This window comes from Eumetopias jubatus, unplaced genomic scaffold (genome assembly GCF_037043125.1).
Source record: "Eumetopias jubatus isolate StellerSeaLion01/CBP00866 unplaced genomic scaffold, mEumJub1_p1.0 scaffold_4, whole genome shotgun sequence".
In the NCBI taxonomy this organism is placed as follows: domain Eukaryota; kingdom Metazoa; phylum Chordata; class Mammalia; order Carnivora; family Otariidae; genus Eumetopias; species Eumetopias jubatus.
This window is the reverse complement of record NW_028274810.1, coordinates 8,262,434-8,279,685: the sequence shown is the minus strand read 5'-3', so window position 1 is coordinate 8,279,685 and position 17,252 is coordinate 8,262,434. Positions and strand designations below refer to the sequence as shown.

At 36.4% G+C, this 17,252-nt stretch overlaps 1 protein-coding gene across 4 annotated transcripts in view; it reads left to right on the top strand.

Moving 5' to 3' along the window:
- The window catches only part of MAN1A2 (mannosidase alpha class 1A member 2), a 221,488-nt gene that overhangs the window by 58,683 nt on the left and 145,553 nt on the right, over nt 1–17,252 (top strand). For all 4 annotated transcript variants that reach the window (XM_028101951.2, XM_028101952.2, XM_028101950.2 and 1 more), the window contains exon 4: nt 14,907–15,025. In XM_028101951.2, coding sequence (XP_027957752.1) covers nt 14,907–15,025 — 119 coding nt within the window. The remainder of the gene's footprint in view (nt 1–14,906; nt 15,026–17,252) is intronic.

The window sequence follows — 17,252 nt, the reverse complement described above, 5'->3', positions numbered from 1 at the left end:
TATTCCTTTGGTTTTACCCAGTTAAGGCCGACTCCTGTAGCTAGTGAATGCAAAGAAGGAAATGTTGCTGGATGTAAATTAGCGCTGGTATTAATTATTCCAACAGTGGAATTCATGGAATGAATTCTTTTTACTTAGACATTCTGGAGAATAAAAAGTTTTATTATGGATAGGTCTCTTTGTATTTAAAAGAAAGAATTTTGCTTTGGAAAAGAGTGTTACTAACTTTGCAGTGGTTTTTGAAGTATGCTTATATTTTCAGTATGTATCTATGTATGTGTTTGTGTAAATTCTTTTTGCTATTTCCAACTTAACTGGGTTTTGACTTCTAATATTTTGTCAAGGATTTTTGCATTTATATTTTGCATTATCTTTGTCTTGTTTTGATATCAGAGTAATGCTGGCCTCATAAAATGAATTTGGAAATATTCTCTGCTCTTATATTTCTGAAAGAGATTGTTTAACATTGATTTTATTTTCTTCTTTAGTGTTGGTAAAATTCACCAGTGAAGCCATTGGCGTCTGGAGAGTTTTTTTCTGGGAGGTTTTTAATCTGTAAATTCAGTTTCTCTAGCAGTAAGGACCAATCAGTTTATCTACAATTGACTCTTGAACAATATGGTTGTGAACTGCATGGGTCCACTTATATGTGAGTTTTTTTGATAAATACAGTATAGTAGTATATATTCTATTATGATTTTTTTCAAATTTTTATTTAAATTCTAGTTAGGTAACATACAGTGCAATATTGGTTTCATGAGTAGAATTCAGTGATTCATCACTTACATACAACACCCAGTGCTCACCACAAGTGCCCTCCTTAATACCCATCATCCATCTCTAGCCCATCCCCCACCCACCTCCCTTCATCAACTCTTAGATTGTTCTCTATCATTAAGAGTCTTTTTTAAGATTTTATTTATTTATTTGAGAGAGAGATAGCAAGAGATAGAGCATGAGCAGGGGAGAGAGGGAGAAGCAGGCTCCCCGCTGAGCCGGGAGCCCTATGCTGGGCTCAATCCCAGGACCCTGGGATCATGACCTGAGCTGAAGGCAGATGCTTAACCGACTGAACCACCCAGGTGCCCCTATCGTTTAAGAGTATTTTACAGTTTTTCTCCCCTCTCTTTTTTTTCTTTTTTTCCCCTTCCCATATAGTCATCTGTTTCTTAAATTCCACATGAGTGAAATCATAATATTTATCTTACTGTGACTGACTTATTTCGCTTAGCATAATACACTCTAGCTCCATCCACCTTATTGCAAATGGCAGAATTTCATTCTTTTTGATGGCTGAGTAATATTCTATGGTGGGTGTGTGTGTGTGTGTGTGTGCATAGTATACATATATATACGTATATATAACTTCTTTATCCATTCATCCGTCGACAGACATTTGGGCTCTCTCCATAGTTGGGCTGTAAACAATTGGGGTGCATGTAGCTTCTTATGATTTAATAACATTTTTTTTAGCATACTTTATTGTAAGAATATAGTTTATAATACGTATACAAAATACGTGTTAATCAACTCTTTGTTATCAGTAAGGCTGCTAGTAAACAGTAGGCAATTCATGCTTAAATTTTGGGGGATTCAAAAAATTACACATGGGTTTTTGACTGCATTGGGAGCCAGCACCCTTAACCCCGGCGTTCTTTAGTTTTGGGTTCTAAGTTTTGGTAGTTTGTGTTTTTTTGAGGAACTGGTTTATTTCATCTTAGGTACTGCTTTTATGTGTGTAGAGTGTTTGGAGTATTGCCTTGTTATCTTTTGATTGTGGCAGCTGTAGTGATAATATAATATTAGTAATCCATGTTTTTTCTTTGTCAGTCCTGCTAGAAGCTTGGTTTCATTGATCTTTTAAAGTAATTTATCATAGTTCACTTTATTTTTTTTATTCAAGTAATATCAACATAGAGTATTATACTAGTTTTAAGTGTACAATATAATGATATAGAAATTCTCTACATTACTCAGTGCTCATCGCTATAAGGGTACTCTTAATCCTCTTCACCTATTTCACCTGCCCCCCACCAAACTCCCCTCTGTAACCATCAGTTCATTCTCTATAGTTAAGAGTTTGTTTCTTGGTTTACCTCTTTTTTTCTTCCCCCCATGTTCGTTTGTTCTGTTTCTTAATTTCCACATAGGAGTGAAATCATACGGTATTTGTCTTTCTCTGGCTTACTTATTTCACTTAGCATTATATCATCTAGATCCATCCATGTTGTTGCAGATGGCAAGATTTTATTCTTTTTTTATGGCTGAGTGATTGTCTATTGTATATGTATATCACATTTTTTTTTATCCACTTATCTGTCAGTGGATACTTGGGTTGCTTCCGTGTCTTGGCTATTATCAACAATGCTGCAGTAAACATAGGGGTGCATTTATCTTTTTAAATTTGTTTTCATTTTCTTTAGGTAAATAGCCAGTAGCGGAATTACTGGATCATGTAGTAATTCTATTTTTAATTTTTTGAGGAATCTTCATACTGTTTTCTACAGTTGTGTGCACCAGCTTGTATTCCCACTAATGGTACTTGAGTGTTCCTTTTTCTCCACATCCTTGCCAGCTCTTGTTATTTGTTGTGTCTTTGGTTTTAACATTCTGATAGGTGTGAGGTGATCATCTCATAGTGGTTTGTTTTGCATTTCCCTGATGATAAGTGATGTTAAGCATCCTTTCATGTGTCTGCTGGCCATCTATATATCTTCTTTGGAAAAATGTCTGTTCATTGATCTTTTTTATATTTTCTTTATGTTTTCAATTTCTTTGATTTTTGTTCTTTATTATTTTCTTTCTTCCACAGATTCGGGTAGATTTAGCTCTTTTCTGATTTCTTTAAGTGGAAGTTTAGAGTATGGATTTGAGATCCTCTTTTCCAGTGTAAGCATTTAATTCTATAAGTTAACTGTGAGGTGCTGCTTTAGTTATATCCCAAAGATTTTGATATGCTGTGTTTTAATTTTCATTTAATTCAATATGTTTAAAAATTTCCCTTGAGGAACCTTCCTGCACTGTTGGTGGGAATGCAAACTGGTGCAACCACTCTGGAAAGCAGTATGGAGGGTCTTCAAAAAGTTAAAAATAGAACTACCCTGTGACCCAGCAATTGCACTGCTAGGTATTATCTGAAAGATACAGAAATACTAATTTAAAGGGATACATGAACCCTGATGTTTATAGCAGCATTATTTACAAAGCCAAATTATGGAAAGAGACTAAATTTCCATCAATTGATGAATGGATAAAGAAGATGTGGTATAGGTAGTCCAAGACGGAGGGGGAATAGGAGGCCTTAGTTTCATCTGGTCCCAGGTTGAGCTAAATAGCTGTCAGATCATTCTGAACACCTGTGAACTCAACCAGAGATCTAAGAAAAGAATTGCTGCAGTTCTACAAATAGAAAAGTGATACTTCTACAAGGTAGGAGGCGCAGACAAGTGAATCCGAGGTGATATATGGGCAGATAAGCCTCGGGGGGAGGGAGCTTCTGTAAGCCAGCTACTGGAAAGTGATATAACAGTGGAGTGCAAAATCAGAACTTGTAGAAGTTTGCTCCAGTGGGGGACATCCCTGCCTGAAAGGCTCTTAGTTGGCAAAGCAGGGTGGAATCGTAGGTGGGACAGTGTGGTCTCAGGAACCCTGGGGTTACAGAAAGACCCTGAGTGCGGCAGAGCTCTCAGGTGTCTGAGTGGGGAAGCCGGCTGCAATCAGGTGAGCTCAGAAGTGGGCTTTCAGCTCAGTGTTGCCATAAACCACAAACCCCTGCACGGTTGGGTGACTGCTCTCAGAGCAGGGGCCCAGCAAGTGGCAGAACTATGGTGAGATCCTATTCTATCCCCCGGGAGGAGTGGCACAGGTGCACCCTGCAGGAGTCTGCAGGGTTTGGGGATGTGAATGGGGCTTGTGTGTCTGAGGTAGAAACTCTCCTTGGTCACAGGCTGGGTGAGCACGGACTGTGGCTGGAGACCAGGGAGAGAGGAGTGATTGCTTTTCCCTGAGGGCAGCTGAAGAGTGGGGCCCTGAGCTTTCAGCTCTGGGGCTGGAGATTGGGAGGCCTCCATTTTCATTCTCATCCTCTACAGCAGTACGGGAAAACCTTCAGGGAACAAAAGCGACATAGAACAATCCTGACAGCTTCCTTAGCTGGGCCCCCTGGCAAGCGTGGTGCAGTTCCATCTGGGGCAAAGACACCTGAGAATCAATGCGATAGGCATTGATCAGATGGGCAAGATCAGAAAGAACATCCAGTCAAGACCAAGTGTACCAGTCACACACAACTGTCAAACTCCAGTGCTGGGGGAAAATAGTATATAGAATTCATGTTTTTTTCCCCATGATTCTTTGGCTTTCAATTTTAATTTTTTTCTCTTTCCTTTTTCAAATAATTTCTTATTTTATCAACTCTTTTTTTAAAATCTTTTTAAATTTTCATCTTTAAATTTACATTCTATCTTTTCATTCATTGTATTTAATTTTATTTTTGTGTATATATATGTTTTTCTTTCTTTACAATTTTAGAATGCAGTTTCTTCTAACAAACAAACCAAAATACACCCAGAATCTAGTGTATTGTTCTGTTCTTGTCACCTGTCTGATCATATTTTCTTCCTTTTTTTTTAGTCTTTTTAAATTTTTATCTTTACAGTTACATTCTATCCTTTCAATGTTATTTAATTTTATTTTTGTATATATGTGTTTCTCTTTCTTTACAGTTTTGGGATGATAGTTTCTTTTGACAAACAGACCAGAATACACTCAGGATATAGTGTACTGCTCTGTTCTGTTTATAGTCCTTTTATTTGTCTTTTACCTTTCATTTTTACATTTACATTCTGTCCTTTCATTGTATTTAATTGTATTCTTGTACATATATGTTTTTTTCCTTTACAATTTTGGGATCTAGTTTTCTAACAGACTAGGATACACACAGGATCCAGTGTATTGCTCTGTTCTATTCACATGTCTGATTATAGTCACTCTTTTTTTAAATTTTATTTATTTTTCCATTTCAGGTCTCTTCTGATTTGGTTAGTGTATATTTCTCTGGGGTTGTTGTTGCCCTTTTAGTATTTTATTCTCTTGTTCATCTATTCCTCTCTGGACAGAATGACAAGGTGGAAAAACTTACCTCAAAAAAGAGAATAAGAGGCAGTACTGACTGCCAGGGACCTAATCAGTATGGATGTAAGTAAGATGTCAGAACTAGAGTCCAGAATAACGACTATAAAGATACTAGCTGGGCTTGAAAAAAGCATAGAAGACACTAGAGAATCCCTTTCTGGAGAAATAAAAGAACTAAAATCTAACCAAATCAAAATAAAAAAGGCTATTAATGAGATGCAATAAAAAATGGAGTCTCTAACTGCTAGGATAAATGAGGCAGAGGGGAGAATTAGAGCTATAGAAGACAAAATGATGGAGAATGAAGAAGCCGAGAAGAGAGATAAACAACTACTGGACCACAGGGGGAGAATCGAGACATAAGTGATACCATAAAGCGAAACAATATTAGAATAAATGGGATCTCAGGAGAACAGGAAAGAGAGAGAGAGAGAGAAAGAGAGGGAGGCAGAAAGTATATCCGAGCAAGTTAGAGCAGAGAACTTCCCTCATCTGGGGAAGGAAACAGGCATTCAAGTCCAAGAGGCACAGAGAACCCCCTTCAAAATCAATAAAAATCGGTCAACACCTTGACGTGTAATAATGAAACTTGCAAATCTCAGAGACAAAGAAAATCCTGAAAGCAGCTTGGGGGGAAAAGAGGTCCATAACCTACAAGGGTGGACATATTAGACTGGCAGCAGACCTATCCACAGAAACCTGGTAGGCCAGAAAGAACTGGCATGATATATTCAGGGTGCTAAATGAGAAAAATATGCAGCCAAGAATACTTTATCCAGCTAGGATGTCATTCAGAATAGAACAAGTGATAAAAAGCATCCAGGACAAACAGAAACTAAAAGAATTTGTGATCGCTAAACCAGCCCTGAAAGAAATACTAAAGGGGATCCTTTAAACAGAGGCAGAGCCCAAAAGTAAAATAGACCAGAAAGGAACAGAGATAATCTACAGAAACCATGACTTCACAGGTAATACAGTGGCACTAAATTCACATCTTTCAATATTTACTCTGAATGTAAATCAGCTAAATGTCCCAATCAAAAGACACAGGGTATCAGATTCAATAAAAAAGGAAGACCCATCTATATGCTATCTGCAAGAGACTCATTTTAGACCCAAAGACACCTCCAGATTGAAAGGAGGGGGTGGAAAACCATTTATCATGCTAATGGACATCAAAAGAAAGCTGGGGTAGCAATCTTTATATCAGACAAATTAGATTTTAAGCCAAAGACTCTAATAAAAGATGAGAAAGGACACTGTATCATAATTAAAGGGTCTATCCAACAAGAAGATCTAACAATTTTAAATATTTATGCCCCTATCATGGGAGCAGCCAATTATATAAGCCAATTAATAACAAAATTAAACTCATTGATAATAACAAAATAATAGTAGGGGACTTTAATACCCCCCTCCCTGCAATGGACAGATCATGTAAGCAGAAGATCAAGGGAACAGGGGCTTTGAATGACACACTGGACCAGATGGACTTCACAGATACATGCAGAGCGTTCCGTCCTAAAGCAACAATACACATTCTTCTCGAGTGCTCATGGAACGTTCTCCAGAATAGATCACATCCTGGGTCAACAAATCAGGTCTCAACCGGTACCAAAAGATTGGGATCATTCCCTGCATATTTTCTGATCACAATGCTTTGAAACTGGAACTCAAGCACAGAGGAAATTTGGAAAGAACTCAAATCCATGGAGGCTAAAGAGCATCCTACTAAAGAATGAATGGGTCAACCAGGAAATTAAAGAAGAATTAAAAAATTTCATGGAAACAAACGAAAATGAAAACACAACTGTTCAAAACCTTTGGGATGCAGCAAAGGCAGTCCTAAGAGGAAAGTATATAGCAATACAAGCCTTTCTCAAGAAACAAGAAAGGTCTCAAATACACAAGCTAACCTTACACCTAAAGGAGCTGGAGAAAGAACAGCAAATAAAACCTAAACCCAGCAGGAGAAGAGAATTAATAAGATTAGAACAGAAATCAGTGAAATAGAAACCAAAAGAACAGTAGAACAGATCAACAGATCAATAAAACTAGGAGCTGGTTCTTTAAAAGAATTAATAAGTTTGATAAACCCCTGGCCAGACTTATCAAAAAGAGAAAGGACCCAAATAAATAAAATCATGAATGAAAGAGGAAAGATCACAACCAACACCAAAGAAATACAAACAATTATAAGAACATATAATGAGCGACTATATGCCAACAAGTTAGGCAATCTGGAAGAAACAGATGCATTCCTAGAGATGTATAAACTACCAAAACTGAACCAGGAAGAAATAGAAAACCTGAACAGACCCACAACCAGCAAGGAAATTGAAGCAGTAATCAAAAAATCTTCCAACGAACAAGAGTCCAGGGTTGGATGGTTTCCCAGGGGAATTCTACCAAACATTTCAAGAAGAATGAATACCTATTCTTCTGAAGCTTTTTCAAAAACTAGAAATGGATGGAAAACTTCCAGACTCATTCTCTGAGACCAGCATTGCCTTGATCCCAAAACCAAAGACCCCGCCAAGAAGGAGAATTACAGACTCATATCCCTGATGAATATGAATGCAAAAATTCTCACCAAGATACTACCCAATAGGATCCAACAGTACATTAAAAGGATTATTCACCATGACCAAGTGGGATTTATTCCTGGGCTGCAAGGGTGGTTCAACATCCGCAAATCAAGCAATGTGATACACTACATAAATAAAAGAAAGGACAAGAACAATCTGACCCTCTCAAGAGATGCAGAAAAAGTATTTGATAAAGTACAGCATCCTTTCTGGATTAAAACTCTTCACAGTGTAAGGATAGAGGGAACATACCTCAATATCATAAAAGCCATCTATAAAAAGCCCACAGTGACTATCATTCTCAATGTGGAAAAATTGAGAGCTTTTCTCCTAAGGTGAGGAACACAGCTGGGATGCCTGCTTTCACCACTGTTGTTCAGTATAGTACTAGAAGTCCTAGCCTCTGCAGTCGAGACAGGAAAAAGAAATAAAAGGCGTCTGAATCAGCAAAGAAGTCAAAGTCTCTCTCTTAGCAAGTGACATGATACTCAATGTGGAAAACCCAAAAGAGTCCGCCCCAAAATTCCTAGAACACATATAGCAAGGATATAAAATCAGTGCACAGAAATCCGTTGCATTTCTGTACACCAACAATGAGACAGAAGAAATAGAAATTAAGGAGTTGATCCCATTTATAATTGCACCCAAAACCATAAGATACCTAGGAGTAAACCAAAGAGGCAAAGGATCTGTACTCAGAAAATTATAGAATTCTCATTGAGGAAGACACAAAGAAATGGAAAAACATTCCATGCTTATGGATTGGAAGAACAAATAATGTCTATGCTACGCAAAGCAATCTATACATTCAATGCAATTCCTATCAAAATACTATTAACTTTTTTCATAGAGTTGGAACAAATAATCTTAAAATTTGTATGGAATCACAAAAGACCCTGAATAGCCAATGACACACTGGACCAGATGGACTTAACAGATATATCGAATGTTGCAAAAGAAAACCAAAACTGGTGGCATCACATTGCTGGTCTTCAAGCTCTATTACAAAACTGTAATCATCAAGACAATATGGTACTGGCACAAAAACAGACACATAGATCAGTGGAACAGTATACAGAACCCAGAAATAGACCCTCAACTTTATGGCCAACTAATCTTTGACAAAAGAGGAAGGAATATCCGATGGAAAAAAGACAGTCTCTTCAACAAATGTTGTTGGGAAAATTGGAGAGCCATATGCTGAAGAATGAAACTGGACCATTGTCTTACAGCATACACAAAGATAAACTCAAAATGAATGAAAGACCTAAATGTGGGACAGGAATCCATCAAAATCCTGGAGTAGAATACAGGCAGCAACCTCTTTGACTTTGGCCACAGCAACTTCTTGTTAGAAACTTCTCCAAAGGCATGGGAAAGAAAAGCAAAAATAAACGATTGGGATTTCATCAAGATAAAAAGCTTTTGCACAGCAAAGGAAACAATCAGCAAAACTAAAAGGTAACCTACAGAATGGACAAAGATATTTGCAAATGACATATCTGATAAAGGGCTAGTATCCAAGATCTATAAAGAACTTCTCAGACTCAATACTCCCAAAACAAATAATCCAATCAAGAAATGGGTATGAAGACATGAAGAGGTATTTTTCCAAAGAAACTATCCAAATGGTCAACAGACGTATGAAAAAATGCCCAACATCACCTGGCATCAGGGAAATACAAATCAGAACCACACTGAGATACCAACTCACGCTGGTCATCTTTGAATTAAACTCCTTTTTTAAATTTATTTTTTATTTAAATTCAGTTAATTAACATATACTCTGTTATTGGTTTCAGACCTGGAGGTCAGTGATTCATCAGTCTTATATAATACCCAGTGCTCATTATAAAAGGTGTGCTCCTAAATAACCGTCATGCAGTTATCCCATCCCCCGACTCTCTCCCCTACAGCAGTCCTGCTTGTTTCCTGTGATTAAGAGTCTTATGGTTTGTCTCCCTCTCTGATTTTGTCATCTTTTATTTTTCCTTCTCTCCCCCATGATCCTCTGTTTTGTTTGTTAAATTCCACATATATGATCATTTCAGTAGATGCAGAAAATGCATTTAACAATACTCAAGATTGATCCACAATAAAAGCTCTCAGGTGACTGGCATAGAAGGGAACTTCCTGAGCCTGATTAAAGAAAGGCATTAAAACACACAGACACACAGATACCCCAAAATAAAACAAATGGAAAAAGTTTGCCACATGCTTAATATTGGAACACTAGATGTTTTCCCTAAGATTATGAACTAGGCCAGGATGTCTGCGCTCTTACTTTTGTGAGATTGGAGTTGAGGTCCTAGACAGTACACTAAGAAAAAGACAAAAGAGGTATAAAGATTGGAAATGAAGAAGTACAAGTGTCTTGTAGTCAGTAAGATTGTCCATGAAGAAAATCTTAAGGAATCTACCGGACAACACCAACCAAGTACTAGATTGAATAAAATTTAGTAAGGTCATAAGGTACAAGTTCAGTGTACAAAATAAATTGTATTGAGGTGTCTGGGTGGCTCAGTCGTTAAGCGTCTGCCTTTGGCTCAGGTCATGATCCCAGGGTCCTGGGGTCGAGCCCTGCATCAGGCTCCCTGCTCGGTGGGAAGCCTGCTTCTCTCTCTCCCTCTGCTGCTCCCCCTGCTTGTGTGCTCGTTCTCGCATTCTCTCTCTCCCTCTGTCAAATAAATAAATAAAATTTTTAAAAAACAAACAAAACCCCAAAATAAGTTGTATTTCTATATACTAGCAATAAATAGTCACAATGCAATTTTTTTTAATAATATCATTTGCAATAGCATCAGAAAATAGGAACTGTATGTGGGTGAATTTAACAAAATATGTGCAAAACCTATACACTTAAAACTGATTATCGAGAGAAATTTCAAAGGACTTAAATAAATGAAGAGAGGTGCCATGTTCATAATTGGAATACTCAATACTGTGGGGATGTCAATTCTCTTAAAAATCATGTTTAAATTTAATGAAATCCCAATCAAAATGACTTTGCATAAATTGATAAGCTGACTCAAAAATCTATATGAAAATGCAAAGCCTGTGCAATAGAGTAATTTTTTAAAAAGAAGAACTAAGTTGAGGGATTTATATTACCTGATTTTAAGATGTACTGTGAAGCTGCAGTAATGAGGACAGTCTTACTAGAACCAGAGAGATCAGTGGAAAAGCACAGAACTAGGACTGCACATCCATGGTTGATTCAAAGGTGCCTGGGTAATTCAGTGGGTAAAAAGATACCTTTCCAGTAAATCATGCTGGATCAGCTACATATTCATATAGAAAAATGACAAACCTTGACTCTTCATTGTACATAAAAATTAACTTGAAATGGATCAAAACATAAAAGCAAGAAGTATAAAACTTTCGGTAGAAAGCTTTGGAGAAAATCTTTGTGACTTTGAGGTAAGAAAAGAGTTTTTAGAATACAGAAAGCATAAACCATAAAAGGGAAAAAAATGGATAAATTGGACTTCATAAATTTAAAAATTTCTGCTCTCCAAAAGACATTAAGAAAATGAAAAGTTAAGTCAGCCACAAGACTTGGAGAAAATGTTTGTGGTACACACACATGAATGTATTTAGAATATATAGATGATTCATATACCAAAGAAAGTTTATGAATAGCCAATAAGCACATCAGTTTCCAGAGAATTAAAATTCAACCCACAATGCAATATCCCACACACTCATTAGAATGTCTAAAATTAAAAAGGGCAGCAATACCAAATGTTGACAAGGATGCTAGAGCAACCAGAACTCTTCTGCATTATTGCTGGGTGTCTAAAATGGTACACTCTGAAGAGCTGTTTGTCAGTCTTTTGTAAAGTTAAACATAAGCTTATCACACAGCTCAGCAATTTCACTCTTAAATATTTCCATGATGCTCACAAATGAGATCAGATAGTTTTATTTTTCTTACCGAGATTTTTGCATCAGTGGTATACAGAATCCATAAATTGGATTTTAAGATCTCTCTGTATTCTATAAAAATTTATGTAGGAGTTACTGTTCTTAAAATTAAAGTAAAATCTATGGAACTTCCAGAGTATGATACTTTTATGGTGGGTAGTTCTTTGAGAACTTCTCAGTTTCCTCTGTTTCTTGGTCTGTTTTGTTTGTTTAGATTTTATGTTTCTTTTCTAAGTCAAAGTTTTATATATATATGTAATATTTTTATTTTATTTGTTACTATATAATATTAAATATATAATATATATTCATAGAAAATCAGTTGCACTCATTTTTTCAAATTTATTGATACGATATGACTAAAATGGGTTTTGTATAGTTTCTTGGTTTCCTCTGTATCTGTTGATGCAGTCTTATTTCTTATTTTGTGTTTTTGCATTCCCTGGCTACTTTTTAAACATTGGTTAGTGGTAGATTCATTATATAGTTCTTCTGATAGAACTATCTCTTGAATTTATATTTTTGACAATTTTCTTTATTTCTAATTCATTAATTTTTGCCTTTAACTTTTCTGATTCTTCAAACTTTTTTGCTCAGGTTTATCATTCTTTTTTTGTTTCCTTAGTAAAATGTTGTGAATTTAATTATTTTCATTGTTCTTATTAAATAACATAAAATTTTCAAGTTATGAGTTTTGAGAACTTTTTACCCACTGAATTAGTTGAATCCTGTGTTCTCATAATAAAGTTTTATTAATCTTTTATACATTCTACAGTATTGTGTTTCACTTCTTCGACCCAAATGTAGATTCATTTATTTATATATTTAAGATTTTATTTATTTATTTGAGAGAGAGAGTGAGAGCATGAGCAGGGAGAGGGAGAGGGAGAAGCAGACTCCCATGCTGAGAAGGGAGCCCAAATGCAGGGCTCGATCCCAGGACCCTGGGATCATGACCTGAGCCAAAGGCAGACGCTTAACCGACTGAGCCACCTAGGCGCCCTGTCCCAAGGGTAGTGTTGGATCTTTTAACCTTTTCCAGTTGAAATCTTGAGTTGTCTAAGTAAACAATCATAGTGATAGCCAGGAACTTCAGTTTTGCCTTTTTCTTCCCTGGGCTGTTTAGCCCATGGCACAAACCTCTTCTTGTGGAACTAACCAGAATTGGTACAGAACAGGTGGGTCAGCCCTTTTTCCATTCCAGAGTTATCTGCACCTTAGAGGAATATGCACTTCCAGGATTCCATAAATAATTAGAGAACTGAAGCATAACTACCTATAAAAATTGAAATAACAAAAACAGGTACTCTTAAGGATTTAAAATAAGCATAATAAATATTTTGGATGAAATACATAAAAAGATACATATTTAAATGATTATGGAAGTGGTAGGGATATATGGGTGATTAAAGGCTTGATAAAATATTTATCATCTTAATAAAAAGTTGAGGAACAAAGAAAAGTAAATGGAAAGTATGTCTGTAATAACCCAGAACAAACATTCTAGTTAATGTCAACATGAAGGGAACTTAAGTGGGGAGAAGAACCAGGAACTTATCAGAGTGTGGTGGAATGCTTGTCTTTTTAGTGGAAAGATAATATTTATTGATGAGTTGAGAAAGTTATTAGAATCATGTGAAGAAGAAAGTGTAAGTTAAGGACATTTTAAGAACGAATTTGTATAGCTTTAAAAAAGCATCAGAAGTGGGGCGCCTGGGTGGCTCAATTGGTTAAGCGACTGCCTTCGGCTCAGGTCATGATCCTGGAGTCCCGGGATCGAGTCCCACATCGGGCTCCCTCTCAGCAGGGAGTCTGCTTCTCCCTCTGATCCTCTTCCCTCTCATGCTCTCTGTCTCTCATTCTCTCTCTCTCAAAAAAAATAAATAAAATCTTAAAAAAAAAAAAAAAGAAAATTAAAAAAAAAAGCATCAGAAGAAAGCACTGTTTGCCTAGTGGAAAAAGGGATGGAAGAAAAAAGAAAGGAAAGAAAGAATAGTAACTATGCAGTGTCAAACGCAACTTGTTGATAAGACAAAGCTGAATTTAATGCTTAACTGTGGTACAGTAGATCACTCCCTCACTAGAACCTTAGTGGCCTGTCAGATGGAGAAGGACAAAGTTGAGATATTTATTGAGATTTTAAGTCTGGGTTAAGATGGGCCTTTCAGTTGGGGTAGGGGTACTTGGTTATGATTGGGTAAGGACCATAATATAACAGCTTAGGATTGGTAAGCAGAGAATTTGGAGGTACAGAGTTCAAAGTTTTAAGCCATCATTTGATAACTTTCCATTGAAGAGGTCTTTCAGGAATTTCCTGGAATGAACAGTAAAATTATTTTGCAACTTTTATCCTTCTGGGCCAGGGTAACAGTAAACTCACGTTGATGAAGACAGTAATAAAGCCATTTTAATCTAGGTAGTAACAAGTGTGGATAATTTTCATTCTCAGAAGATAGAAATAATTGTGTTCTTGGGGCTGGGGAAGACTTATCTGCTCCTTGTTACTTACTGTTTTATATGCTGTTAGATTTGTTTTAGATTGTATTCAGGATTTTGCAGTTCTATTCATTAGTTAGATTGACCTGTTTTCTTGTCATGTGTTTATAGTGTCTAGTTTTGCTATCAGCTGGTTTTGTTGAATTAGTTTCTCCCTCCCTGAATTGTTTACTTTAACATCGGGATTCTTTCTCTCTTAAGATGGGTATAGATCCTATTATTTTGATTTTATTCTACTCACATTTTGTTTAATACTTTGTTTTTCGGTATGATTAACCTGCTTTTTGAATGGTAAGGATTATTATAGTTTCTGTTTTACCATGGTCATCTAGCCTTATTGTACTTTTATTATTATTTCTAAGTATATTTTTTGCCCTTTCTATGCATTTGTACCAGAACAGCATGGTTGTCTTATGACTTGGATTGACATCTTGAACCACCCTCCCTGTTTCTTGAATTAATCCTTTTTTTTTTTTTTAAACTTAGGTAAGTAGGTAGATATCTCATACTGTGACCACGAAGAAAATGAAGGAGAGCTACAATTTTAGTTTTCCTTTACCTTCCTATTGGTGGTTAACATGTCATCTTTAGGAAAATATATTGAACAGTGTTTATTATTTGTTCTTAAGGAAAAGTGAACCATGTTGGGTATTATTTTTGGTCCTTATATTTCTACTTTGATTTTTTTATATACTAAAAAATTAAAACAGACCTTATATGAAGGGCATGTTATTAATGACAGTTTTCTCTCCACCCCGAATATAGGAAGTTCACAAATGGGTGCTACCATAGTAGATGCTTTGGATACCCTTTATATCATGGGACTTCATGATGAATTCCGAGATGGGCAAAAATGGATTGAAGACACCCTTGATTTCAGTGTGGTGAGTATACAATTGATGACTTCTTTGATCGACCTTGAAAAGACAGCATATAACCAGAGTAGTTTTGAGCGTTAATACTAACAGTTTAAGGAAATCCTAAATTCCCTGTCTTCTTTTGGGATTAGAGTTGTTATTTAACTTTTGTGTAAAATACATACCCTTTCTCACCATCTTCCTTTCACTTTTCTTAACCTTATCATTTGAGGCAACGTGTTCAGTGTGTTAAGCAGGAGTTACAGAAAAAAACACTTGGGAATAGAAATACCAGGAAAGCCTAAACTACTTTATAAACAATAAGCGTTTTATTATTTTTTAAAGATTCAGTAATCTGGTACAGCTTTGATGAACCTTCATAACTAGGCCGATGCCCCTCCTTCCAGTATTTTGGCATAGTTGTTAAGTGGTGAGGCTAAAGTTTGAAGCCCAGCATAGCTACATTCTTGCTCTGTGACCTGGGAAAGTTCCTTATTTTTTCTAAACCTGTCATAAAATTACTATCGCATTGCAATATTGTAAGGATTATTTGAGATAATCTGGTACACATTAAATGCTCGTAAATGGTAGCAATTTTTTTTATTATTACCAGTATTCGCCTGCAAGTTGTATGGACTGTTTTGTCATGTTCATTATTATCTATCATGATATTTGTGCTTGCTGTTCTTTCTTGCTGTGGTCAGAAGTCACTCTTTCACTATGTGTTTTTCTCTTTGGCAGACTGCATCACTCAAATTGTGATTTAAATCCATAATTATTTCTTCTCTCATGCTTTCCTGATGCTAACCACACAAAAATGGATTACTTTCTTTTATGTTATTCTAGCATTTTGGACATACATCAATTAGAACAATTTTTATTATCAGTTAGATTTAGGTTTATCTGTGAGTGGCAGAAAATCTAATATAAAATAGCTTAAACAAGATAGCTGTTTATTTCCCTCTCATGTAAATTAAGCATGGAGATAAGCAGTTTGGGGTTGGCTTGGGTAGCTCCTTGATCCTCAAGGATCTAGGATCCTTTGTCTTGTTGCTCTGTCAACTTCAGTGTATAGCTTCAACCTCATGGTCTAAGCAAGGTGGTTCCTCAATAAGGTGGATAAACCTTCCAGTTGCAGAAAAGAGGAAAGATACATGACTCTTCTATGACACTTTACAGGAATCGGTTACCCCAATTTTGCTTGTATACTGTTGAATAGATCTGGCTCATACGGCCCAACCTTAGTGTCAAGGGAGGCTGTGAAATACAGGTGTTTTTTTTTTTGTTTGTTTGTTTGTTTTTTCCTCCCCTGTTTGGCTATGTGGTCCTTATAGGATGTGGCTTTTTGTATCTTATTTAAGAAATCCCTACTCTTATTGAAGATACATGTCTATATTTCATTCTGAATGTTTTAAAGTTTGGTTTTTGCATTTAGGACTTTAATCCATATGAAATTGATTAGGGTGAGATAGGCAGCTATTAGTTGATCCTAGAATGGTTTATTTCCCTGCTTTTTATACATGCCACATTAGTCATTTGAGCTGATTCTTTTGTTCGCTTTTTTTCTTTGTGCTTACATCAATACTAAACTGTCTTAACTACAATATTTTTGGAGGAAGCTTGATATCTGATCTCTTTCTACTAGGAAATTATCTTAGCACTTCTCAGCTCTTTGTTCTTGTAAGCTCTGGAGTTCTGTTGACATTTTGATGAGGATTGCATTCAATTTACAGATTAATTTAGAGAGAATTGGTGTCTGTACAGTCTCAAATACTCCTGTCCATTAACATGTCAGCTTTATTAGGCCTGATAATCCGCTGGTATATCATTGCTATCAGTTCACTCATTCAGGAACCAGAACTATACCATTTATTTTAGTTAGAGGATTTAATGTTTAGAATTGTTAACCAAATAACAGGGAACTGAAAAGGCAGAAAGAGAACATTGTGGTATCACAAGCGGTAGTAACTACAGTAAATATCCACTTCTCTGGGATTGTGAGAACAGTGGGAAGAAGTTGGTAATTTGGGACTCTGTTTCTGATACGTAGGAGCTCTTAAAAGAGCTTTTTAGAGTGGGGACTCAGACCTCTAAGGAGAGGGCCCCTAGCTGGTGGGCCACAGTGAGGCTGATGTGGAGAATGTGTGTGTGGCAGGGGACCTGTAATGTGGAACCAGCTGCCACTGCCAGGGCCAAGAACCATGGCTGGTTTGACATGGTCAGAAACCAGAAGTAAATTGGAAGGAATCAATCC